The sequence below is a fragment of the Prionailurus viverrinus genome, chromosome B3 (assembly GCF_022837055.1).
Source record: "Prionailurus viverrinus isolate Anna chromosome B3, UM_Priviv_1.0, whole genome shotgun sequence".
NCBI lineage: Eukaryota > Metazoa > Chordata > Mammalia > Carnivora > Felidae > Prionailurus > Prionailurus viverrinus.
In genome coordinates this window covers 91424903-91452749 of record NC_062566.1, presented here as the reverse complement: position 1 = coordinate 91452749, position 27847 = coordinate 91424903, and the positions used below count along the sequence as shown (strand labels likewise).

The 27847-nt window shown below is 41.3% G+C and overlaps 1 protein-coding gene across 1 annotated transcript in view; it reads left to right on the top strand.

The window, feature by feature from the left end:
* Positions 1–4656: 4656 nt before the first annotated feature.
* Positions 4657–27847, top strand: part of MDGA2 (MAM domain containing glycosylphosphatidylinositol anchor 2) — an 859176-nt gene continuing 835985 nt past the window's right edge. The window contains exon 1 of the mRNA XM_047864378.1: positions 4657–5415. Within this exon, the coding sequence (XP_047720334.1) occupies positions 5136–5415 (280 nt within the window). The 5' untranslated portion in view covers positions 4657–5135. The remainder of the gene's footprint in view (positions 5416–27847) is intronic.

The window sequence follows — 27847 nt, the reverse complement described above, 5'->3', positions numbered from 1 at the left end:
TGGGGTATTTTGTTGCTTCCTCAAGCCATATATCTCTCCTTGACTTCTCTCAGTCCATACAATGGGGATTTGCTGTGCTTCTTTATTTAGAATATTAGCAGTTACTGTTCTCATTTCCCTTTTTGTTCCCACTAAAACCTTGCTAAGGGACAGTCCTGTTTCCCAAAACAAAATCCTTGTCTCATACTCAACACCAGTGTCTGTCTCAGTTCTGCTGTTTATGAACAAGTGTCCCCTACCTGCTTCCTGGAAATGACCAGACCTAGAATCCCCAATACTATGCTTTGTCTCTCAGAAGGTAAATCATGTCTTCCTGTCTGAAACTGTCAATTCTAGGTGATGCTCCTTAGATTTCTAAGCTTGCATCCTGAAAGCTATTACTAAGTAGGAGAAAATAAAACTAGGTGGAAAGGCACTTGGCTAGAGGAAACTTACCAGGACAGAAGATTTTGTACCCTATAGGAATGGTTCCATTTTAGGGTTTAATCAGAGTGGATTAGCTTTCAAGAGAACTGGTCCATTGGACAGAGGTTGAGGGAGTGATAGTATGGGGTCTCAGGTGCATGTCTGAGCCACAGAACAATAGAGTTTCCCCTAACAGGTTTTGGAAATGTCAGAAATAGATTTAGCCTCAGGATAAAAGGATTAGGCCAGGGGTACATATACACAGACAAGAAAGGTATGATTCAGGGTGGGTTATAGTCCCAATAAGCTGTGATATAAACCAGGAATCTGTGACCAAGAAGACTACAGCAAGCACAAAGAAGTGTGGGGCAACAGGTTAGGGTGTACAATTTCTGAGAGATTACCTATGTACTCCTGATGATTTCTACATTTTTGTTTGGTTTTATAAACAGGACAGGGAATAGTGTATATGTGATTTAAAAGGGCCAGTGGAGGAAACAGGGAGTAACCGTAGATAACATACAAGGCCTTGTATTGGCTTTGTGGGAAGAAGCTAGATTAGAAAGAAAGGGAAGATTTGTAACTAATATTCCAATTTTTCCCTACTCAGCTGTATCTCCAGAGTTACTAGTTTTTCTTCTTTCTGTCCCACTATCTTGGTGTATCTTGTCCCGAGCCCTGACTCCCTCTATGACATTGCCTCTCTGATGCAACCTAGGTTGGAATGTCATGCTCATACTGGAAAATGGAGATAGAAATTAAACAGAAACCATAGTCAATAAAACTATAACACATTGTTAAGGTAATTAGGGTTGTCAGAGGGGAGCCCCTAAATTTTCATGGCCCTGTAATTGCAAATGATAAAGTGTTCATTGCTCTTCTTGTTAGAGACAGAAGAATACTCTTGAGTGGGCCCTGGCAGTAATATAATGTGGGATTCCTTTGGGCTCGAAGCAACATCTATATCCACAATGGAAAATCCAAGAAGCTAGTATTCCATAGGTTATTTATACTGCTCCTATAGGAAACTGCTCTAATTGGGCTACACAGAGTGTCCTGGGTCCGATTTCATTATAGCTCTTGGGCCTGTCTTCTAGAGCTCCTCTCCTCTAATAAACCATCTCCCTTCCCATCCTCAAGCCTCAGCTCAGGCTCACCACCTGGAGGCCTTCAGTAGCTAGTGCTAGGTGTGGCTGAATGCATCAGGCCTGTTTGGTCAGAGCAGATATAAAATGCTGAATATCAAAAATAAAAATAAATTTATAAAATAATACCTTGATTGGTTGAACTGGCCATTTTTTTTCCATAAATTATCTATCCAGGATTTTCATAGGAACAAAAACCCTTATATTAAATCCAGTGCAATTTTTTATTTTTACTGTCATGTTAACTGAATTAATGGTTGCACATAGAGTTTGCCACCCTATGCCCTAGGACTTTGTTTACTTATATAAAAGTTATCGTGTCAACAGAGATAGTAGTGCATGTGTTGACCAACATACTCTGTCCACTAGATTGTCTGTTTCTTAAAGTAAGGGATTCTGTCTGACATATTTTTGAATGTCCAATATCCAGAATTAGGCCTTGCCCAGAGTAGATACACCTGGCTGTTTCCTCAACTGAAATAAATTCCACAATGTCCAGGTTCTTTCCAAGCTCTGAATAGTTCATTCAGAAACTGCTGAGGGTTCCATGGGTGTAGGGTCCTTCCCTAGACAGAGGTGTGCACTACGTGGAAAATAGAGGCCCTGACTCCCTGAAGCTAACGTCCTAATGTTGAAAGTTAAGGAAAATAATCCCCATTAGGGATAGTCACTTAGTCTGGATTCCTTTGCAAATGTGATACACTGACATTCTGGGATATTAAGATATTTCAGTCTAGAGTCCTGCAAACACTCAAAGAGCAAATGATTCAATATGAGTCCCCCCACCCCTAAAAAAAGGGATAGTGCCAACATGCAGGTGAAATACTACTTCAGAACATGAGCAGCTAAAATCTGCAAGTGTCTCATGGACAATATACATTGTGAGCTGCTGTCTGAGAGTTGCAGTTTACTGCCCCTTGAAGCTGCTATGCTGTACTATGCAGGAATGATTTTTTTTTTTAAAGACAGATCTTCAGAAATTTAAGACAATTCCCACCCCCACCCTCCCCATACAAGTGGCCAGTGAGTGAACATCACTCATTCTTTTCGGAAGTGCCACACATTGACTTTTGCTTCTAAAATGACACTTAATTCCATCCATGTGAAAGTGGCATTTCATAAGGAAGGGGTCCTCAACACTCAGTGAAGTGTCCATTGGGACGCGTTCACCATCCCATTCCTGGAACCCATTCTTGGTTCCTCCTATCTTGGAAATCCAGAGGGTGTAGATCCCACCCTACAAAGATGATATACATAATTCACTTAAGTGAGATAAAGGACCTTGGTGGAAACAACGGGGACTATTCATTTTCTCTTGCTTGGAGTTCCCTCCCCACAGCAGAAGTAGCAGGGGGAGAGGGAACTGCAGCACTAATCTATTATGGGAGCAGATAAATGAATACTATGCTCCAGATTTTTCATAGCAATTACTTTTGTAACACACGTATAAATGCACGTTTGTAGCTATTTTTATCACTTCCCTATCCATATGCTGTTCGAATAGTGAAGAATATATTCAAGAAAGTGAATTGCACGCAGGAAGCATTAATTATTGTGGTTATAGAAGCAAATCACAAATCACTACTATATTCCCAGTTTTTCCCTATTAAAATTGGGCTAAGTATTTCTATACTTGCTCCAAAGTAAAGATGCCTCGAGTTTTCTAATCCTTTTGTAACTGAATTTCTTAAGCTCCCCAAATATCAGAGCTAGCTAGCTAGCTCTGTCCCTGTGAGACACTGTCTTTCACAAAAGAGAAAAGATTTTCAAAGCAGTTAACTTTAGTAGGAGACACTGCATATTAAATAAACTAAGCTCTGAACTCCCAGTGTCTCCTCTCCTAGAGAGGAGAGGCATTTCATTGCCGCGCTGACCACAATTCCATTTAAAAAGGACGGAAATGGGGAAGAAACTGTGCCATTTCTAAGTGCCCTGGCCTGTTCTGCCCTCTAGTCAAGTAGAACGGGTCCTGGAAGACCTTGGGCGACTGGGAGGAGACGGTGTGTGCTGTAATTACCCTGGTCTAGGGTGGCAGCCGGCCCCTCGGCGTGCAAGCACAAACAGCGGCGTCGGGCATGATAACGGTGGTCCGCCGCCGCGGAGCTCCCAGGGAGTCGGCGGAGGGCCTCGGCGGGGAAAGCTGGAGGCCGGATGCCGCCGGCCTCGCGGAGCCTCTTGGTGCTGTCCATACTGATGAGCTCCTCGGCTGACACAGGCAGGCAGAGCGAAGGCGGAGCAGAGGAGGCAGAGGAGGCGCGGAGGCAGGCGGCAGAGCCGCGCACCCGGCTTTGACGTCGCCCAGCTGCGGCTAGCAGCTCGCGCTCTCAGCACGTAGCGCACAACGTGACCACACACAGCCTCCCTCTCTGGCAGCCCGGCAGCCCGTCCGCCCGCTCTCGGCTTCGCCTTCGCCCTCCTCCTCCTCCTCTCGCCTCCGCGGCGCGCACCCCCGCGCACAGCCAGGGATTCCGGCCGGCGTCGAGCCCTGGGCGCTCCGCCGCCTGGCCCGACACCTCTGCCGCAGCTGGGGCCCGAGCGGCGGCCACGCAGCCGGGTGTCCTCTTCAGGCGGTCGCTCCCGCGTTCACCTCTGGATGCCAGCACTACGTTAGCCCAGGCGGGGAACCCCTTCTGCGGCTCCCGGCTCTAAACTCCCGCCTGTCCCGACCGCCCCCACCCCTCCACCTGGCGGGGGCGGCGCGGAAGCGAAGAGGACGCGCGCTGTGCCGGTGGGCACGCGTAGACGTGTGTGCGGATCCGGTCTCGGCTTGGCATTCTCCCTCCCTTGCAAGTGGCGGTGCCTGGACTCTGCTTTCGGCTCCCGGAATCGGTGCGGCCGCCCGGAGCCCTCTCTTCTCTGGCGGGGCACTAAAGGCTATTTTGGAGAACGGTGGTGGCGGCGGCGGCGGCGGCGGCTGAGGCTGGTGCCCGAGAGAGCTCCAGACGCACACTCTGCTCCTCTTCGGTCCCTCTCCTCCTTCTCCCTCCACCCCCCCTCCCTTCCCTGCCTCCCCACCCCCGTCCCCCTGGCCCCACTCCTCCTCTTCCTCCTCCTCCTCTTCCTCCTCTCCCCGCTCGGAGATGCGAGCCTGTATCGTGTAACAGGATTGGCGTTGCAATGGCAACTGATGGAATGGGGGAAGGCAAGACAGCAGGGCTGGGGGCTCCGGACTGCGGGCGGGCGGGCCGCTGCCGCCGCTTGACGCTCCTCCGGGGACCTTCGCGAGTTACTTTGTAAAGGCGAATCCAGGCGAGGAAGCCCCTGCTCCGTGCCGCGAGTCAGAGGCCACTTCCTGCTCCGTGGCTGCCCGCGTCAGGCTTGCAGCGCTCGGCACCCCCGGCCCCTGGCCCGCGCCCGCCGCCAGCCCAGCGCGCCGCCGCCGCCGTCGCTGCGGAGACTCGAGCCCGGTACCCTGAAGAAGACTTCGCCTCCCGGTCCCCTTCCCATCACGCCCCCTGCTCCTCCCCGGCGCCTGCGATTTTCCCAGGCGCCCGGTGTGAGTGCTGCGTGCGTGTGAGTGTGTGTCGGGGTATTGTGTTGTGGGAGTGTGTGCGTGTGTGTGTGTGTGTGTGTGTGTGTGTGTGCATGAGTGTGGGGTGTGCGGGGCTCCTGCGCTCCGCTCACGGCCGCCGCCGGAGAAGGACAGACGGACGGCGCTTCCTTCTTCGGCGAGCGGTTCCTGGGCACCTCGGCTCGGCCCGGGCGCGAGTGGAGCGCGCTCGGCTGGCCGCCGGCCTCCGGAAGGTCCCGCTGCATCCCCCCTGGGCTGGATATGTTCATGTTCACGTGAAGATGGATTTAGTGTACGGTCTCGTGTGGCTGCTGACAGTCCTCCTGGAAGGGATCTCTGGCCAAGGAGTATACGGTGAGTGCAATCGCGACGCTATCGTGACCTTGTGATTCTTGGGCAACATAGGCTGGCGAGCGAAAATGCACGACTCGCGCCGTTCCAGGGCCCCTCCCCGGCGTGGTATTTGATTTACACTTCATCACGTTATTGGGAGCGGTGAGGAGGCAGCGAGCGCGCTGCGGGTTGGGTTGCGAGCCGCTCCCCCAGCGCCTCGGCTGGGGCTGGGAGTTGGGTCGAGCCGGCAACATTGCACTCTTGCGAACGAGTGGCTTTGCACTTGATTTATCCCCGCTGGGGAACGGAGCTCTAGCAGTCCTTAATTTAATAATGATTTGGCTCCTTGCATTGCCGCGGTGTCTGTGCCGTGGTTTCCCCCGAAGGGAAGCTCCGAATGTGACCCCAGTGAGCTCCCCATCCCTCTCCGTCTCCCGCCTCCTCCTTTTCTCCACCTTTTCCTTTTTTTTTTTTTTCCTTCTTCTTCTTGGTGAATGCTTACATGACTTCGTTTTCCGGCTCAGGAAGTGGGGTGACAGTTGAGTTGCGTTCTGCACCAGCGTTGCCATGAATACTGACTTGGGGAGGGGAAAATAGCAGGCAAGATTCTCGGTGCCAGACACAATTAAGGGACATGTTTATGTGAATGGATGAGCAAATGCATGAATGAACGGATGGCCAAGTCTGCGCGTCTTGGCTCCGGGGCAGGACACCAGCTCGCTGCAACAGGAACACAACGACAGTTCTCTGGAAAACCCAGGTCTGGGCCGGTTAGGACCGAGAGAAGGGCAAGCTTGTTAATTTGGAGATTTTTAAGTCCTCAAGAGCAGATCTAGGTTCCTTTGCCTGTCAGCAGTTGGCACCCTTGGCTTTCGGGATTGAAAGATACACTCACTCACACACACACCCAGACTCTGGTTGAAAGGTGCCTCATTTCCTGGGACCAGCAGGCAGTGCCACAAAGGAAACATAACTTTTGTGATCTCAGAGGTATGGTAGGAAGGTTAAGAGAACAGCTATGGAGGGGACAGTGGCCACCACTCTTCTACAGCTCTCCTAGGGTCAGGGTGTGCTGGACACTCAACTGCTGCCTTTGGTATCACTCCAGGGTTTAGACCCCAGCGCTGCACTGCTAGGTCAATGGCTGTCCCTGGGCAAAGGGCATGAGTGTTTGCAGAGGTTTCCCTGCAGACCCTGGAACTTACTGCAGAGTGGGTGCGGGTGCAAGGGGACTTTGAATACTTAAACTCTCTGGGAACGTGGTGTGTGCCATGGGCAGGTGTGTGGGGAAGGAGGCAGGAGATCTGACCCAGCCTTTTTTTACTGTCTCTGCTGTGTTTTTCCTGGCTTGAGTGTTTGAGGCGGTGGTCAGGAGGGGGTTGGGAGGGGTGAGCTTTGGCCCTCCAGCGCTCCATCTGCCACTCTTCTTTCTTATCTTCCTAGTTCCCTTTTTGGCTCAGGCCAGAAAAGTTTCACTTTCTCCTACCTCTGTGCATCTTAATTTCCCCTCTCTACCCAGCCCCTCTTTCCCAAAGGAAAGAGAACCCGCTTGAGGGGGTGATGGTGGTGATGATGGTGGTGTGTGTGTATGTTGAGAGAGATGTTGAAACTCCAGGCAGATCTTACTGCTTGGCTGACAGCAGGAGGTGGGGCCTTGAGGAGGGCAAGAATTCACTTACTGCTCTTTTGACTTCTGAACATCTTAGAGTGGCTGAGATTCTAGGGATAGAGGAATATTGGAGATAGAGCCTTATGAAGGAGCTGTTCCTTAACATGGGGGAGTCTGGATTCCTTTAATCCCATATCCAAGTCTTTATTTCTTTTTCATTTGTTCAGATCATTCCAGCTAAGAAGATTAAACAACAACTCTGTGTGTGTGTGTGTGTGTGTGTGTGTGTGTGTGTGTGTGTGTGTAGGAGATAATGAGAAGTTAGATTCAGGGATGGCAGGACATGCTGGAAGTGTCTGGATTAGAAAGGCATGGTACCATTTTCCTGTCACTTTTTGTCATTCGGATTATAAATCCTGGCACGGTTTTATTTTGGGCAGTGGAAGGGTAAGATCTAGGAGTGGGAACAAGTAGGAAACAGTTGCATTGAAATAATGCTCATGATGCTTAACAACAAAGGGGGATGCAGTTCTGCTACTGAACTAATCACTGTGATGAAGGTAGTGGTCTTTTTTTTTTTCTGTTTTCTTTTAATATTGGTGTGGCTATTAGGCATCTGGCTTGGATTAGAATGGGGTTTGTGTGAAAATTAATCCACATCCCTGGTCCTTATAAATGTTACAGCTACTAGGTGGGTGAAAAAATATATTTATGTATTAGTTTTTAAATATGTTTTAGCACAAGAGTTAGGTTCTCACAGTGGGAACCCCTAACCTTCAGCATCAGCCTCACCTGGAAACTTGTTAGAAATGCAAATTATCAGGCCCCTCCCAGACTTTCTAAATCAGAAATTCAGAGTGTGGGATCCAGCAATCTGTGTTCCTTACCTTAGGTGATAATTGTGATGTATGCTTAAGTCTGAGAAACACCAATAAGGACTTCAGATTTCATTGCTGTGACTGTGTAAATCATGACACCCTTCTTAACCTAAAGTAGTTTGAATTTTATTTGTCGAAATGTTTATAGTGAGTTTATGTAGGTATAAAATATTGATCAGTTGTGGAAAGGACATAGACATAAGAGTTAGTGTAAGGTTATAAATTGTGTTTTGAACATTTTATTTGAAGAACAATGAAAACGAATAAGTAAGAAAGCAGGGCAGTTGTAAACAGAGACTTTAAAGATCTACATTGGAATTTCGCTACCATAAAAATCTATGTCCCTTTATCCCTTTGTATTTGCTGATGTAAAACCATTCATGTTACACACAAAGTATTATTTCTTAATGTTTCCTTCTACTAGCTAAGTTAAAGGGGAAATAAAAATTGTCTTATAGTTAATTCAGACAAAATTATTTCATTGCAGCCTCAAGTTAACTTCATGATTTAGAAATACGTCATTGCAACTTTTCTTTGAAATAGCTAGTCGGTCCCTTCATTCTTCCACTTCTTGGCTGGAAAACTCTGAGCGTGAAATTCAGGTTTTTTTAAGTAATTGAGAATATTTGTTTTAATGCACAGATTATATTGTTTTGAGTAACTATAATCTTATTCCTCTTGTGCACAATTAGCTTTGGCACCACGTTCAATACTTATGTTGTAAAAGTGTGTTCTGTAGACCCAGGAACTTACTGTTATTTATCTTGGAATATTGTTTAGGAAACTTACTGCACAATAGCTGAGATTTGTGTATGTGTGGCATTTAGGTAAGGGAAATTATCCATCAGTTTATATCCGGCTGTCTACCCCCCATCAATAATTCTGATGTCATTAAAAAAGACATTTAAAAACTGGCATTTTCCTGTATATCTTTTAACTGTCCCACACCAGAGATAGTATTACAGGGATATAAATTATTTGAAAACACTTCTGAAAGGAAAATTGGAAAAAAAATAATTCTTTATAACAAAGCAGCATTAAAAAAACATTCATGTAGACTTCCTAAGACAGCTGTTAAATATTTTGATGGATAATACTCATTTGGAGATATCTATATTTGTGTAGTTTTAAAAATCCATTTTCTTGAGTTACAGATTTGACTTTCTTGAATTTTAAAAAGTTATTTGTATTCAAAGTTTTTTTCCTGAGAATACTCTTAGAATTTGAAAGTTTTGTTTTATTTTTACTTACACTGAAAACCAGAGTCCTTAAATGAACAGTGAAATGGTATCAACTTTTGGTATTATTTTGTTGGACTTCCTTTGTATTAGTTTTAGGATACCTGATTAAGCATAGCATCAAGGGTCATAATAAACCTCAGCTATATGTATACTTAACTGAAATACTTAGAGCCAAGCGATCAAAACATTTTCCTAGTTTTGAAAGTTTTCTTTGTAAGTTTTTGTGCAGTTTGGGCCGTTTAACTGTGTTTTCTAGAGATCTTACATCTCTAGAATCATATATTGAGAATCCTATCTCCCATCGACTTCTCAGTTGTTTTGCTAAAAAAGAAAAAAAAAACTAATGTATTGCCACACACTGTATTTTTACTTCTGGCCTATCATGCCCTTAATTTCCAAGGAGACTCATAAAAGATTATAACTGCATTACCACAAGACAAATCTACAAGCGAAAAACAAAATAAAAGTCCATGTCTGAATGGTTTTTAATGGGAGCCAATCGACCAGTGAGTAGGTATCCTGAAATGGTTAACGCACCATCTATATAGTTCCCAGGATGTGCTGGAAATAATAAATAGAATAAGCTTATCAAACATATGTGTATGACAAATTAGCAAGGTATATTCACTCAATTCCAGTAATATCAATTAATATCATATAATTTAGCAATGACATTTAGTGTGGATAGGAAGGATCTGGAAGATAGTTCAGCCTGTCAGTAGGTCGAATCTGAATGGACAGATTGATCCAAAGGATAAGAGCGCTCTAGAACATCAGTTGACCAGTGCATCCAGTCCCAGGATGTTGCCATCCTCATGGCAAAGTTATCCTGAGTGTGTTGAATTGTGATTTTTGCCCATTTTGAGTTTGAAGAGGCCCTATGATCAGAGACTGCTTTTGGCTGAACACATATTTAGGGTGTCAGCCTATGGCAGGAGAGGGGGATATAACTTTAATAAATGTTGCTGAAAAAAATCAATCTAAAGCTCTACCACATACAGCCAGCTCTTTCTCTGTTCCCACTCTTCACCCCACTATTCCTATATGCAATACACGTACACATAAACAGACTCATATTGTCACCACCTTGGCCACCATCATATCACCATCACCAAGAGTGGGCTGTCCTTTGTATCTTGGGATTATTTTTGTCCATTCAATGTTGAGAATTTGCATGCAAAGTGGGAAGATTATTTAAATAATATTACTTGCTCATGTCTTATAGATCCCTAGGAAAGTCCTTACGTGGGCTCTTAAGTATTTTAGATTGAGCAGGTTGTACATCAAGCCTAAGGAATAATTTTCTAGAGAATAAGTTAGAAAGGATGCCAGGGTGAAGATAATTAGGACTCCGATGTAAAAGTGTAGAGATGGAGTTCTGGTTAATAGAGATAACACTAAAGAAATCCAAGGAAAGCATTTTTCGTGGTCTTGATTTCTTGGATTAATTTTATTGTCTCTGATTCTGACTCTTCTTATTGATACTATACAATTATTTTTGTTTTTGTTTTATAAGGTGAACCGCCTTAAATCTGTTTTGAGAAGTAGGCTACAAGCAAATTTTTCTGAAGGAATGTGCTCTGTATTCTTTCACAACTTACTCTTTTAGTGTGATTGTGGTGGGGCTTTCGGAGATAAGACCTACCAGCATGAGCCTTATGGGTTCAGTTTATGTCTTTTCAAGACAGTGTTAGGAACTGTGATCGTGGATTGCTTTCTAGCTGTAGAGGTAATTCATCATTCACATTCTCTGACCTGGTCTTTATGCTTTGGGAAGAGTCTTGAAAGAGTTGGGTTTAAGGCTTACAACCCACAAAAGGCAAAGGCAGATAGATATACCAGCCTAGTTCTGGAACTGAGCTCTAGAATGGTGCTTTCTGGCAGCTGCAGTAAACTAAGGGAATGTGCCATCAGTTCTGAGTTGAATTGGAGAATGTCGTACTCTCCTTTTTGGCTATTTTGGAGGGACAAGCAAAGTATTATAATGAGGGCATTTCAGGTATGAATAAGGTGAGCGTTTTCAGCTTCATTGTTATTGCTGTTAACTGAATAGTCCCACAAAATGAAATTTCATTTCTTTGTTTCAGTGACTGTCAGTGTAAGTATACCCCTTACATCAGACTGAATAAATGATTGTATTCATAGGAAACTGTGCCCTATTTTTATTTCAAATCCAATTAATAAACTTTTGGGCCTATACAATTATAAAGTTGTGAGAAGAGACTATAAGATGTCATTAAATTTTCCCACTACTTTAAGACCCAATATGCCAGTCAGATGGCAGTCCTGTGTTGTTTATGAGATTTCTTTACAGAAAGAAATTTCACAACTCTTTTTTCCAGAATGCAGGCACATCCATTGGATGGATTTTTTTCCCAACCTACTAATAAAATTTGTCATGTTGCATTATTGGGGCACACACTTATTTTCCATTTTATGCCAGTGCAGTTCCATTTCTTTCTTTCTTCTGAAAAAATGTTTATTTATTTGATAGAGAGAGAGCACATACAGGGGAGGGGCAGAGAGAGAGGGGGCAGAGGATGTGAGGTAGGCTATGTGCTGACAGCAACAGCCCAATGCTGGGCTAGAAATCAACAACCCTGAGATCATGACTTGAGCCAAAGTTGGATGCTTAACTGACTGAGCCACCCAGGTGCCCCTCCATTTCTTTCTTACTATACCTCCTTACACTGATCCCAGTTAAGCTTTTTTTATATTGGTTTCTTACCACTTTTTCGAGATACTATACCTTTTCTAAGCTTGGTTTCAAAATGCTTTATTTTCATTTCTGTTGATATCATTGATTGAATTCAGTAAGATGATGATTTCCATTTCATAATCCAAATCACACATTCCCCATAAATTATAATCACAGGAAATTTCAAATATTAGGAAAATATTTTTGGGCTATTACACATTTACTATAAATATATTAATTAAAGATATTGTTACGTAGCAACAAGGGTTTTAGAAATGATGAGGTAACTTATTCTTTGTATCTTTTAGTGTGCTACCTTTATAGTTTTTCATAAAAGTAGGAGACATCAGTTTCTTACTGTTCCACTCAACACTCAACACTCAACTCAACACTCTACTGCTGTGTGGTTGACAGATGGGGTCAAGTATGTGATATGTTACCATATCTGCAAGCAGCCTATTTTTTGTTTTATTTCTTTGTAATGAGAATGGGGGGATAAAAATCATTGAGTGATTCTGTGGAAAGGGAAACATGTCTGTCTGAAAGAGGAAAGGTTGTTTCATAGCTAGGCCTCCCAGAGTCCTAAAGGACAGCAGAAAATGCAGCTCAGATCTGAAAGATGTAAGTAGGAAATACGATGCTAGCCAGAAATGACGGTTAGAAAATGTATCCACCCTTTAAGTAATGGGGAAAAACAAAATAATTTTTTTTTCTGAAGTAATTAGAACTTTGTTCATGTGTGTCAAACAGAAGAAGTAAAATGTTTGCCATTTGACTGAAAAACATCTTCAGGAAGATTTTTCTGGTCTCTTGAAAGGGAAAGATGAGGAACTCTTAAATAGAGGCTATGGTCCTGCAGACCACATTATCCTTCTTACTAATTAATTGTATGACTTGGGTACATAAGGAGAGAGAGGCACAGATTAAGCATCAGGGCATTCTGTTATTTCTGAGTGGAACTGTGTATTGAGTCCATGCCTTGCCTCAGGTAGATGTCCTCCTGAACAGGAGGGGGCTCCTGTGAGTATGCCCAAGGAGAGAAAAATCTGAGGAAGACAGGCAATTTTTCAGAAACTATGGCCAGTGGGAGTTCTGTACAGATTCTGGGCAAATGTAGGGTAACTTCTGGTAATTCAGTCAACAAATTAATGTATAACTGCTGTGGATAACGTGTAGCTGTGTGGTGTAAAGGCTGTGAACTGAAAGAGTTTATAAGTTAATTGAAGAGATAAAACTAAATGGGGAAACAGACAAAGTAAGGCTGTAAGAAATATATAAGTTTGTGCCTAAAAAACAGAGAGCAGTTACCGTTTATATTATGGATGGAGGAAAGTTGAAAAAGCTGATACATCCTAAGTTGAGCCTTGAAAGTAGGTTGGCATAATACTGATAAAGAAGGTGGAAATGCACTGCCACAGCACAGATCCCAGCTGTAGGAATCATGGTGCATAAGGAAAAATAACCCTAGAATGCATATCTAAGAAAGCTTAAGCTATTTCTCCAAAGTATACCCAACTAGAAAGATATTATCTGCCATTTAGCCTCCACCTTCCCCTGCAAAAGTCTGTAAGTCTGGGAAATAAATTTCATTGTATGATATTCTAGAATGTGCTCAGATATTTATGTCCACCAAGATTTTGGATTTGGTCAGTTTGAAGCCAACTGACTGCTCATTAGAAGATAAGACAGTTATCAGAGTGCCTTGTTGGCTCACTCAGTGTGGAGCCTGCTTGGGATTCTCTCGCGTGCTCTCTCTCCCCCTCCCCTGCCCACTATCTCTCTCTCTCTCTCTCTCTCTCTCTCTCTCTCTCTCTCTCAAAATAAATAAGGTTTTAAAAGAAACATTAAAAAAGAAGAAGATAAGACAGTTGTGTTTAAAGTTCTGGCAACCTTGGGAAGCTTTGAACCTACACAGCAGTTCCTCTTGGACTTAAAGTCAAAGACTTTTCAAAGCCCTTTCAGAGTGTATACTACTTAGAAGCAGTGGACTGTGGGTCCAGAATGACTTGAAATGTCATGTTGATTTTTACAAATGTACAGCCACTGAGATGAATGCATTGTCGTTATGAAAAGTGAGGTATGTGCTTTCATTATTGTTTTTTACCCTTGTGCAAAGCAGCAAGATGTGGTTGAAAACTTGAGGAATTTAGGCTTGCTTCTGGTTCACCTGTGTTGCTTTACTGGGTGACCATGGACAAAAATCTTAATCTCTGTATCCCTCCGTTTCCACATGCAGTCAACTGTTAGGAAAGTGGGCTGTTACATAAAGGGAAGCAAGAATAAAAATGTATGGTTGCTTTTTTATACCTGGGATAGAGGGAGAGTGCATGAAAAGTGTTCTCCATCTCCTTAAGAAAGTACACTGAGGTGTGCTAGCAATTGGACCTCATAATAGGCCTGCCATTTGGTTCTTAGAACAGAGTACAGACCTAGTAACAGAGAAGAAGTAATTTTTTCTGGAAAAACATTCCAGTGTGTCAGTCTAGCAGAAAATAAGTGTTATATTTTAAACAGTATATCTAATATTAATATGTGCATGAAAATGCTATTGATATTACATCTTGTGTGCACATATAATTGGTATTGCACCTCAAGCTAACCTCTTTCTCTCAATTTGCATAACCCTGGAACTTCTTCTACTGCTTCTTACTGGCAGGGGGTGGCAGTGGGGAACTGCTAACCCCACTCTCTGCCTCATTTACGAGCTCCATTGAGGGGTGCCTGGGTGGCTCAGTTGGTTAAGTGTCCAACTCTTGATTTCAGCTCAGGTCATGATCTCATGGTACGTGAGTTCAAGCCCCAGGTCGGGCTCTGCGCTGACAGCCCAGAGTCTGGTTGGGATTCCTGTCTTGGTCTGTCTCCGCTCTCTTTCTCTCTCAAAACTAAATGAATAAACATTAAAAAAAAGAACTCCATTGAATATTAGTGTAACCTAAACTTTATGTGCATGAGTGTATTTACATGTGTGTGTTCAGATTATATATAAATCTTGCTTTTGTATCAAGGAGCAAGAATATTCTTATATTTTTATTTTTTTTAATGTTTTATTTATTTTTGAGAGAGAGAGAGAGACAGACAGACAGACAGGCAGACAGACAGAGTAAGAGCAGGGGAGGGGCAGAGAGAGGGAGACACAGAATCCGAAGCAGGCTCCAGGCTCCAAGCTGTCAGCACAGAACCCGATATAGGTCTTGAACCCGTGAACCACAAGACGTGACCTGAGCCAAAGCTGGATGCTTAACCAACTGAGCCACCCAGGTGCCCCAAGGAGCAAGAATATTCTTAATGTCCTGCTCTTTGACACTAATTGAAAATTAGCTGTCTATAAATGTAAACTATTTGAATGGAAAAAAGTAGGAATTACTTGTAAAAATATAAATATTTGATAGTATAAAAATAAAAACAGGGAAAATGAAAAATTATCAAATGAGGCTATTGCACATTTATTGTGTATAGAATCTAATTTTGGTCCAAAACTGACCAAAATTGCTATTTCTCACCTACCCAACTAATTGTTAAAAAAAATCTTTAGAATTAACCGAAAAGTTTGGAATTTTGTCAACATTAAACTGTAATGTATATGTACATATACGTATATATATGTGTGTACATATATATATATGAAAACATTTTTGTACTAGTGCATTTTAATTATACTCGGCAAATACTATATTTTTTGTGGGTGAAAGTTAGTTCACATAAATAATCCCTCTTCATATCACTAATTAGATGGGAAAAATTAGGCTGTCATTTGAGTATCAGAATATTAGTTAGACATTCGTTGGGAATATTGGTCAGGTAACAATATTGGTTCCGTAACAAAACCAAAAGGTCATATTTTCTTAGGACCTTAAGCCGACAAAAAATTATTAGTTGAGAATAATTTTCCCCATTATGTGGAATGAACAGTGTTGACTTAGTGAAGTAAGTCACCATAAGGACATACACAGGAGATTCTGTCGTGTGCACAGATTCAACTGTAGTTTTGGAGTTGTCGGTGTTACCTCAGTACCTCAGAATTAGTGAAGTTATTATCAACAAGCGATATAGTTAATATTTTTACCCTGCTTTTGAATTTGCTCCTTGTTTCATGGTTATTCTACACTGTTATTATGATTCTCCCCTTGTTCTTTTATTCACTTATATTTATCATTTGGTTCAATTTTCACACTGGACTATTCCACCTGTACTGTTCCCCTGTGTAGAGCTGCTATATTAATTTTATTTTTTAAATTAAAAAAATGTTTATTTATTTTTGAGAGAGACAGAGTGCTAGCAGGGGGAGGGGCAGAGATGAGCTGTCAACACAGATCCCCATGCGGGGCTTGAACCTATGAACCATGAGATTGTGACCAGAGCTGAGGTCGGACACTTAACCGACTGAGCCACCCAGGCGTCCCTACTATATCAATTTAAAAATTTTCAGTCTTACTTCACAATCAGTGCTCAATCTTTGGGTGATTTTATTCTCACTTTGTCATGTATAGATTCATCTATGTATCATTGCATAAGGAGATGCAAGTCTGTTCTGTCATGACCACTCCCTGCAATATTTAAGCTACATGGTGACATCATTGCTGTGAAGATTAGGGTTTCTAAACTTTACATTCTTTACCTAAGACAAGAATAACCCCCAGGGGGCTGCAGCCTTTTACTCAGAGGCTACTTATACTCTGATTATTTCCTGTGCTTCACCAACAAACATCTCTCCAGTTGCAGCAGCTGGGGTTGAAAGTCTCCTTTCTGCTCACTGTGATTTCATGATTTTACCATTGAACTCTATTCTAATTATATGTTATTTGGGTGAGCACTTCAAAAGCATCTAAGTTTTTAGTTTTCTGTCATCATTAAAAACTTGTTCATACCTCAACTCTAAACTTACTTATGCGAAGGAAGTACTTTGAAACCTTTATGGCTTACCCACCTCTTCAGTTTCAGAGAAATATTAAAAGACTTATCTGTCTAGATATAAATAGATATGCACACACTATAAATGTATATTTGTATATAGAGCATATATGTATATGCTCTAAAAATATATTCACATATATTAATTGTGTTTATGTATGTGTGTATGTGTGAGTGTGTTTGTGTATTCATAGAGTAGGTGTCCTGGATTAGTATACGTTTTAGATTAAGCTGGAGGAATTGGATGGCTTTCCAGCTTCTCTTGCAGAGATGACTCTGATTCAGTGTTGTCAGCAGGGCATGCAATCTGTTAACTAACATTCGTTTTGTTTTAAATATCCCTTTGTGATACTTTCATGTTCTTCTTGTTCACCAGTTTACATTACCTCTAGAAACTTACATTACTTGTCTTTCCTTCTGTTTTTTGCAGTTGACAGAAGAGAAGTTTTTCTTAGCTGCATAATAGTACTACATGGTCAGTTGATTTTGTTTGCAGTACAGTGATGAGTACACTTGAAGCCCAGTGTCACTGGTATTCTGAGGAGACCATCCCCTGTGTCTATTGGCCAGGTCTTTACAGTAGGTCTTTTCCCCTTTTTAGTGAGCTTTTAGAGCATCAGACATATCTGTATCCAAATAAGGATACTAAAATTCATCTATAAACTAAATTTAGGTAATTTGAATTATATGCCTTCTTTTTCTACTATTGAAAAAGAACTAAAAATAGGATCTAGTAATTTTTTTGATAAAATAATTGCTATTTATTAAGTGTCTGCTATTGCCACACCTTGTACTAGGTGCTTGTGCATATTATGCTATACTCTGATCTTTGGATGAGATGGATGAAAAATTAAATAACCACCATATAGTTACTTGTGCCTAAGTTTGGAATCATATATGAAGTGTATGCAAAAATAAGTATTTGTGTATATTGTTATATGTAATATTAAGCTTTATTCATATATGTGTGTGTATATAACTTCCTATGATTAAAACAAGCAAGTTAGCTCATGTGCCATACATGAAACTTACCTCAAACTATATATATGAAATGCAAATTGTGTGATAAATTCTAGCTTTTTGCCCGAGAAACATATATAGGCAGCTAAAGTCAGCATTTTATATCATACATCCTTCTTTTTTAGAAAGGAAAGATAGGATTTGTAATTTTGTTTTTTTTTTTCTTTTTAGAATTGAAATGCCCGTACTAAGGGCTGTCTCTGGTGTCATTTATTTTTGGACTGAAGGGATATTTTAAGCTTATTCATAATTAGTGACCTGTAAAAATGAAGACATGGCTCTACTAGATATTCTGCAGAAGTAGTTCTATTCTTCCATGTAAAATAGTAGGCATGTGCTTATAAAAAATAACCACTGTCAACTGTACTGCTTTATTTTCCCTCAGGCTGATTAGCAATCACTGGCCTTGGTAAGATTAATAGTTAAATGTCATATTTGGCCTCATTTTGCCTTGAGATCCCTCCAGGTACTACTTGGGCTTTTTTTTTTTTTTTTTTTTTTTTTTTTTGCTCAGAGTTAATTGAGGGGACTATATCAGCGGGTTCCTTTTTCTTAAAAATCTTGTTGTGCTCAAGAGGACAGTTGATTGCAAGCTCTGTTCTTCTCTTAGCTGCCAGTGAGCAACTGAAACCTCAAAGCTTACAAATTAGTGCAGTTTAGTGATTTGTTTTAGGCTTTTAGCTACGGCATTTGCTACCATAAAAGCCATTTTTCCTATGCCTTTTGAATGCAGTGATTGTGTCATATAGTATAACCCTGTACCATTCTGGCTATTGTGTGATTGATACAGAAACTGCTTCGATAGGAAACCATTTCAAGAGAGAACAGGAAAGGTATTATATTCGGCTGTAGTGCCATGCATTTCTAAGCAGCTGATGTTTTCTTTAACTGATAACCACCCCCCAAATTTTCAGAGGCTATTGAGCCTTTAGAACTTTAACTCTTAATTCAGTCTGGCTGCAAAGAGCAACGCCTGAAGTTCATTATACATTCACATTTCATTAATTCATTAATTCTGTAGGATGACTTTGTTGTTATTGTATTTTCAAGTCATACCTCTTTAAGAATGTGGAGAAATGTTAATTTAGTGAATTTTTCTCTAAGCAGTAATTTGCTCATACCTGAGCCAAATACTCAGAACTCTTGATATACGGCTATTTGCACACTGAAAATTGTAATAATATTGTCAAATGGAGCAGGCCATCATATGTTTTGTAATCTTTTTTTTAAAGTTTTTTTTTTAAGTAAACTCTACCCACGACATGGGGCTCGAGCTCACAACTCCAAAATCAAGAGTTACATGCTGTACGAACTGAGCTAGCCAGGTGCCCCATGTGTCTTGTAATCTAACAATCTCAAATTACACTGCAAGCCTTTGTAAAGGAATGGATTCAAGGATGAGTCAAATCATGGTTCAAAATAGTTTAATCATAGATTTTATGTTTTTACTACCTCACACATTTAACACTATATTTGGGAATACTTGCAGAAGAGAGTACACCCTATTTTTGTCTTTCTCCACTTCCAATTTTTGTATTTTGTGATACCTTAGATACATACTCTATTTTGGATGAAGGTGGATGGTGCCTTAAAGATTGAGGTATAAAATTATATACCTAAGATTTAAGTACATCTCTATATTATGTTTTACCCTTTATTTCAGTAATATATAATGTTAGCAATCAATAGTCATTCAATTAAATGTCTAAAAAAGCTGGAATAGATTCTTAAACAAAATAAAGAATGACTGTGATTTTCAAGTATCTTGTGAAACCGGAAAATGCCATTTAAATATCTGTAGCTGTGACAAAACTTAAAGTCTAGATATTTTCAAAGATTATTCTAAGATTGCTCTAAGAATATTTTCTGGTGGCTTAACTATTGACAGCTTCTTATTCATTGTACGTAGCTGTCATCCTCCCAACAATTATCTTGACATTGTAGAGATTTTCTCATTGTTAATGAAAGACTCAGCATTTCTACAAATGGGAAGTTATTGACAAAGCAAATAAATGAAAACCATTAAAGCAAACTTCCAACATACTACTGTATGCTGCTCTGGGGGTTAGATTTTCAAATTACATAGGGAGAGGCAGGTATCTTAGCCTGGTCATAATATTGGCCTGGAAACAGGCAGATCGCACTGGAATAGATTTGTTGTTATTACAAGAAATAGTTGGGTGTAGGTCATGGGGACTGGTAGGATGGATCAAGGCAGAATGAGAGATGTCATCAGACGTTGGCTTCCTAGGAAATGAACACTGAGGTGAAGATTCACATGCCAGTCGTTCATTAGGGAGTGCTCTCTGTACTCCCTGTGAGGGAAGGAGGGAGCCTAAATTGAGTAGAGGAAGAAGTTGAACCGTGATTCAGTTGCAGCAGAGTCCTAAGCTGAGCTGATGGGAACTGTGAAGCTGGGATGGACCTTCAGAGATGTTCCAGATAGAGGAAAGTTCCTTTCTACCTACTTTTCTACCAATTGCGAGATGTGTGCTGCCCCTGGGTAAGATGGCTCCCTTTAGTAGAAGGAAAATCCTGGGAGGAACTCAGCTGTAAGCAATCAGCAGGCCATACTCTTAGAAGCTGGGAGAATGAATGTCTTTATGTAGAAGGGATTCTGAATAAAACACATTTTCTACATGTCACTCTTTATGGTTTTCATATTTGGTTGCTTATGAGAGTTCATCCCATTGGAGAACTGGTTCTCCAGGAGCAAGTTTCTTTTCTTAAGGAAATATAAGAAGAAAGTTAGTGGGATGAATGTCATCCCCTGCTACTGTGCCTCAGCTCAGAACCACACCTGATATTTATCATCCCCCCTTTTCTACCACCCCTTCTAGGAGCCTCCTACCTGCAGCTGGCAGCTCTGAAGTGACCCTGAAGAGCCTGGGATCATGGTTATAATGCCCATCTCAGGCTGCTTCCACAGATACTGCATTAGTCAGTTTGCTGTCAGGATCAGTAGGGCAGCATAAACAGATACATAGACCAGGGTCCCTGGGTACTAGGTGTCATCTTCCCTTCACATCGTGTTACAACAGTCTTTCCTTTTCTTGACAGTCAGACTTAGTTACCCTCCCTGAAAGGCTACTCCTTTCTTGGCCTGTTTATCTTCAGCACATAGTGGCTGGGTGGCAGCTGTCACAAGAGTTCAGGGCTCTTGCTGTTGTCCCTGGGGAAAGTGTTCCCCTCTGGGGACCAGGACATCTTAGCCACACAGAATTTAGAACTCTAGGGACTGAGAGCACAGGGACCCCATGTAAGTTGCTAGGAATGAAGTTCAATGGGGTTCTTGGACTTGTGTATTCTACTTACTAGGGACACAGCTCCACATAATGGTCATTAATTTAGGGCTATATGAGGTCTTAGGCGTGTGGTGCCCAGTCCACTCAGGCCATTGTCTCCAAGCTGCTACATCAGCTGCTCCTTCAAAATACTGTTCTATTATTCTGTCTGGCCTGTGCTTTGGGATGGCACATGATATGATAGAACCAGTAGATTTTATGATCATAAAATATACTCATTGCTGTACCTTTTTTTTCCTCTTCAGTGGATCCCTTTGTTTAGTACAATTTTATGAGGGCTCCCATTTGGGTGGATCATATATTCTGAAAGCCCTTGGATCGAGGTGCTTGCTGATTATAGGCAGTAGATTATAAATCCATACCCAGAATATCTTTCAGTTCTAATCGGGATGACTCTGCCCCTTCATGTATGAATGGGGTCCAGTGTAGTCAGTTACCACCATAACAGCTGGTTATTCTCTTTGAATGGTATATATCAGGTAAGTGTCAGTTGGTCACTTAGCAGCAGCACTAGCTAGATAAGCCTTCATGACTGGGAGCCTGTCTATGCTGCTTGCTTTGTGCATGTTGCCTGTACTTTTCTCTGTGGCTGCTTCCTTCTTGCACCTGTTGAACCAACACTGTGGTAACTGACGGCAAGCTGACTGATGTTAGCTGGTCAAGTCATTCTATCTATTATGCTGTTTATTGCCTTACTCTATTTATTGCTTTACTCTAATTACTACTGCTCTGTAAAAAGCCATCCCAACGTAGTGGTATAAAATGGCCATTTTATTATATTCATGGATTCTGTGGTCCAGGAGTTCATACAAGGGACAATCATAATGGCTTATCTTTGCCCCATAACTTCTGAGCCCTTACCTGGGAAGACTTGAAAGCAGAGGATGAGTTGACATCGGGGGACTGGAATCATCTGGGGATATCTTCACTTACATGTGAGGTAGTTGATTCTGGCTGGCAGCTGGGACCTCAGCTGGGTTGGCAGATGGAAAGCCTACAAGTGACCTCTCCATATGGGCTCTCTCATAGTTTGGGGTTCATCACACCGCGGTGGCTGAATTTTAAAAGCATGTGTCCCAAGAGGGTAGAAGTGGTCTCTTGATCTTACCCAGGAAGTCACATGCACTGATTCTAAAGTAATCTGTCCTTTGAGGCAGAGATACAGGTCCACCCAGGTTGAAGGGAAGGGACTATAGGTCTTACTGCTTGATGGGAATAGTGTCACGTTCACCTTAGAAGAAGGATTTCTGGGATTAGAGAAATTGTTGCAGGCTTCTTTAGAAAATGCAGTCTGTTACATGCCTCTTTCATGGTGGAAGCAAATACGTGTAAGACAAAGATCTGTCAACTTTATGCCCATTCCCATAGGTACATTTGCATTTCTCTTCCCCTGAGTTATTGTTGCTGATATTCTGTTATTTCTCTTTCCAGTCCTCCAACCAACCACCCAGCCAGTCTATTCACTGCTGCCAATGAGTGTATATGTGTGTGTATTCTCCAGCAACTTTTCTTTCCACATGAAGTGTATGATCACCAAAGCTCAGCATATTGAGTGGATTTCCCCTCATTGCTGTCTTTGAAGGAGCTTCAGGGCAGGTGCAGTACCTCTTTAGTTTGTGACACATATCAAGCCAACCCATTTGTGGAACATTATTGGACATGGTGGTCCCATATGGGACTTTCATAAAGTCATGGGTATGAGTTGAGGGTAATGAGCCAGTGCTCTTTACCCAGGGTAGATGTAGGGGTCTGGACTGCCTTGCTTACTTGTGCATTCTCTGTCAACTTGTGTTGGGTCTCAGATGTACCATTTTCACCTAATAATGGGTTGCTACTGGACCTGCTTGATCTTACATCACTTAACTGACACAATCTAGCTTATAGTAGGCATTTTTGCTTCTATAGCCTCTTAATAGCCTATGGTCAGGTATTCTGCCTGAAGAAGGCCCAGTAGTACAACATAAACTAATTTTCGAATGATTTATAATTCTCTGCTGCAAATGGCATGGGCTTGCTCAAAAACCTTAGGTGTCTATGCCGCGATTCTCTTTCTGGGACTTGCCTTAAACTCTGCATGGTGACTTCTCTCACCAAAGATACTTGTAATAACATGGAGTTTGTGGGGTCATATGACCCAAGCTTCAGGATTTCTTCAGTGCCACCTGTAACTTTTGCAAAGTCTTTGACTTTCCTGGGCCTCACTCCAACCCAGCATCTTTCTGTGGGACATGGTAAGTAGGTGACAGCAGTATTTCCAACATGGGGTATGTCCCTTCTGAATCAAAAGAGTCCTGTTAGGGATTTTGCTTCTTTCTTATTGATGAGCAGTGTGAGATGCAATAATTTGTTCTTTGGAAGAGTTGTCCTTGCATTCCTGAGGTCTTAGACACCTAAAACTTTCACTGATTAGGTGTTTTCTGTCCTCTGCACGTGTCTTACCAACGCCTGTAAAGTACTTGCTGCTTTTTGCTTATGTGGCCCACTTAATAAAATTTATCTATATAATGGATTAATGTAATATTTTACACAATGTTCAGCAAGTTAAGATACTTTCAGAATAGATTATGACAGAGAATGAAAACTTACAGTCTTGAGTCAGCATGGTAGAAGTATACTGCTGTTTGCTCTCTATGAATGAGAACTGCTTTTGGTTCTCCTTTTTATTTGAGATGGGTAAGAATGTGTTTGCTAGGTCAGTTGCCAAGTACCATAAAGTTGTATCCATCTGTTATAGGAAAGATACCACAACTAGCCAAGCATCTACAATTGGGGATTCTGCTTGGTTGAATTTGTAGTGGTCCTCTCTCATCTTCTGGCATCAATCTGGTTGTATTGACCTGACTAGTGAATAAAATTAGGACATAATGCCTACTTTAGAGTTTTAAGCATGATGCTAATATCTTCCATTCCTCCCAATAAACAATGTATTTGTGATTTGCTGTCTTGATTTAGGGTTGGGATAATAGGCATTTTAGAGAACCCCCTCACCCTGGTTGCCACTCGGCTGTTCTTATGATTAATTGGCCAACATTGCTTCTGAGGCTTAAGTGCCTCAGACTGGCCTCTGTTATTTAGAGACCCTGTTGTTCCCACTGCCATCAGGGAATCAAGTTCCATATGACATCTCCTGGTGTTTGTAACCTCAGCAATGTGTAGACCCCCTCACCCTAGCACTCACACCACTCAGTTGGTGAATTTTCTGGCTTTAAGTAGCATAAGCACTCAAGCTTTACCACTTCTGTTAATCTTTTAAAGAGAGTCTTTGTTAGTCACTGCATGATAACAACACATTGTTTGGCTTGCCCCATTTCTAGAAAGCCTGGAGATAATGAAACAATATTCATACCTCCTCTTCCCTCCCCCAAATAACCAGTAGTCTTGGTAAAATTTTAAAATGCTTCATTGTCTAACACTGACCAATCATACATTTGATTTCCAAGGGGATTGTTATAGATCAAATTGTGGCCCCAATGCCATATGTTGAAATACTAACCCCCAATGTGACTATATTTGGACATAAGGCCTTTAAGGAGGTAATAAAAGTTAAATGAGGTCATAAGGGTGGGACCCTCATCCATTGGGCTGCTGTCCTTATAAAAAGAGGAAAAGACATTAGGAAAGTGTGCACTCAGAGGTGAGGGCACAGCAAGAAGTGGCCATCTGCAAGCCAAAGAGAGAGGCCTCTGGAGAAACCAACCCTGTCAGTACCTTAACCTTGGAATTTCCAGCCTCCAGAACTGCAAGAAAATAACTTTATGAGACACCCAATCTGTGGTATGTTGTTATGGCAGCTTTTGGTTTATAATACAGGGGTCAGTAAAAGAAAGTGACTACAATAGCACAAGTCCATCCCCCTTATTAGGAATAAAATACACTCTTATGATCCCCTTTTCTATTATGTAGACCTTTTCTACTATGTGGACTTCTATTTCACCTAATAAGGGTGTTACTTGCAAGTAAGATTTGCAAGGCTTTCCTTCCAGTGTCATTGCATCATTTCCTGGGGTCCTCACAAGGATGTTGATAAATCCTTTATCCCAGAAAGATGCTCCCATATCAAAAAAACTGTCCATTGTTCACCTTTGTATGCTTTGCCATCTTATTCCAGCATCCTCAGGATTCATTTCTGTACATACTCTTTTAGCTCCTGCTAGTACCTATTGGCTAAATCCATTTCCTTTAGAGCATAGTGGCTTTTCTTCCTCGGAAATTTTAACATCTCCATGGCTGGATTATGTAGTAATTTAACCCTGGTTGTTGGATTAACTGCCAGTAGGATGTTTAAGAGTAGATTCTAAGGAAGAAAAGTGTTGTCTTGCTAGGCAGAGGTCTCTGCATCAATGAACTCTGTTTTCTGACTTTATGTTCCATTCCCTGTTGACCCAGAATCCTCAGACTCAGTCCCAAAGTTACTCTACTGACTCTGCAGGCAATGTTCTATAGGTTCTGTGGTTCTTGTGGGCGTTGTCCTTTTCCTCTCTTTGTAGGCTCAGCATATCACCAGCCAGTTGTGATTTATTCCTGGTTTTTGACCCATTAGGCAAGAGAGAATGTGGTGGCAGGTCCTGAGTGGGGCTAGTGTCCTCTTGCAGAGAATTGTCATTGGAATTGTCTTCAAGGAGGAAGCAGGAAGCGCTAGCTTTGGACAGGGAGGAGTGTACCCCTCTGTAGGCACATAGAGTCCAGAGGGGCCTGATGATCAAGATTGGTGAGTGTATCAAACCTGATGTTCATTTCCTAGATTTCCAGGCTCCACATCTTCCCAGTTAAGCCCTTTACTTTGATGTAGCGGACTTTCCAGGTAGATTCAACTGTATCCAGAGCTCCTTACCTTATAATTAAGTTCTGGACATGATCCCCTCAGGATTCTTTCACCCTCTGTAGGAAATGGTATCGTTTTCGTTTACTGACAAGGAGGCTCTCTGGCTTTCCCAGTTCACTTTAAACAGATGATTGTATTAGTTTTCTATTGCAGTTTTCACAAATGATGACAACTTAATACTTCAATATAATTTTTGTTACAGATCTGTAGGTCAGAAGTCTGCTCTGTGTCTCACTGGGCTAAAGTCAAGGGGTCAGCAGGGCTGTGTTGATTTCTAGAGGCTGTAAGGAAGAATCCACTTTCTTGTCCTTTCCACCTTCTAGAGACTGCCCTTATCTCTTGGCTCATGGCCTGTTTTTCCATTTCTAAAGGTCGTACTGTTGCATTTCTTTGTTCCTTTCTTCCTTCCGTAGTCACATCTCCCTCTCATTACTTTGGTCCAACCCTAAAAATCCAGGATATTCTCTCTGTTTTAAGGTCAGCTAGTTAGCAACCTTAATTACATCTGCAACCTTAATTTCTTTTTGTCATGCAACCTAGATATAGTCACAGTTTCAGAGAATTAGGAAGTGGACATCTTTGGGGAGAGGCAATTTTCTGCTAAACACAGTAAAAAAAAAAAAAAAACAAAAAACGATGTCTGCTTCCCATTAGCTTTCTCAAATGCGTGCGTAGTTCCCAGAAATAATGTAGTTACTCCAAACTTTCAAGTATCTGAGACATTGTACACCTTCCTTTGGTAGATCATTTCAGTTCAACTAGGTAAGACATAGATAAATTACATAGAGCTCAGGTACTCTCCATCATAGATCTCAGCCAATCTCCACAAAGAGCTATTGTTTCTACAGTATTCACCCTGGGATAAATGAATTTTATTCTCCTGGGAGATTCATTAACTACTCTTGTTTAGGTTTTTTGTGTTTTATAGAAAATGAACTTTTTTATTCTGAAATGGCCCTAACTATGGCAATTTCAGTTCTTATGGTAATATTTTTTTTTGTCCATCTAAGATTCTTACTGGATAATAAGGATATGCCACTGTAGCACTCATAACTACCTATAGGTCCATGAATTGGTTGTTAGAAGTTAGGGGATGAAGATGGAAAGAAGATGGGTCAGACAATACCTTTCTTCTCAGCCTGAATTTGGCTCAGAATTTCAGCTACTCTCTGTGGTGTGGTAATGTCTTGGCCAAATGTGCCGGCTCTTTAGGGATTTTTGGCATCCTTATTTCTAAGTTTTAGGTATAGTCCTTATTCATTTAACTTTTTTGAAAAATTGAAAGTTATATATTTTCTTTCCACTATCAGTTATCAATTTCTGGAGAAGTATGTGTATGTGTGTGTGTGTGAGTGTGTGTGTGTGTGTATCTGTATGTGTGTGTGAGAGACAGAGAGAGAGACAGAGAGAGAGAGAGAGAGAGAGAGAGAGAGAGAGGAATGAGAATGGTATCAGAAAGATCTTTGCAATTTTAAAAGTTATTACAGAATTATAAGATACTATCTCCTTATCCACCCTCTGTTTTCTTGGTTTGCTAGTATGTGACAGGACTTATTTTCCCTCAATAAATAATTATATAAATTTGAAAAAAAATTATTTGAAACAATTTTAATGTCATCTTTATAAGCTTTAAACTTATAATGAAAGTCTAATTCTGTTTAAGAACATAAAAATATTATAAATGTTGAATAAATTAATATTTGAAGATAAAGGAAAAGTACTTAGTGAATTTCCTACCATTGGAGTTAGTCTTCTTTATATATAATTTAAGAATATTTATGTGTCATCTGATACTTTTATTGGTTGTTATGTATATATAATGAAAGTTCAGGTTTCTCTGTGAATAATTTATTATGTCTAATAGAACTTTTGTTCTCAGGAATAATAGATGAGAAGAATATTGGCCATATTTAAGTTTTCTGTAAATAACTTACCTTGCTCCAAACAAATGTGAGATGTCCTAATAGTACTT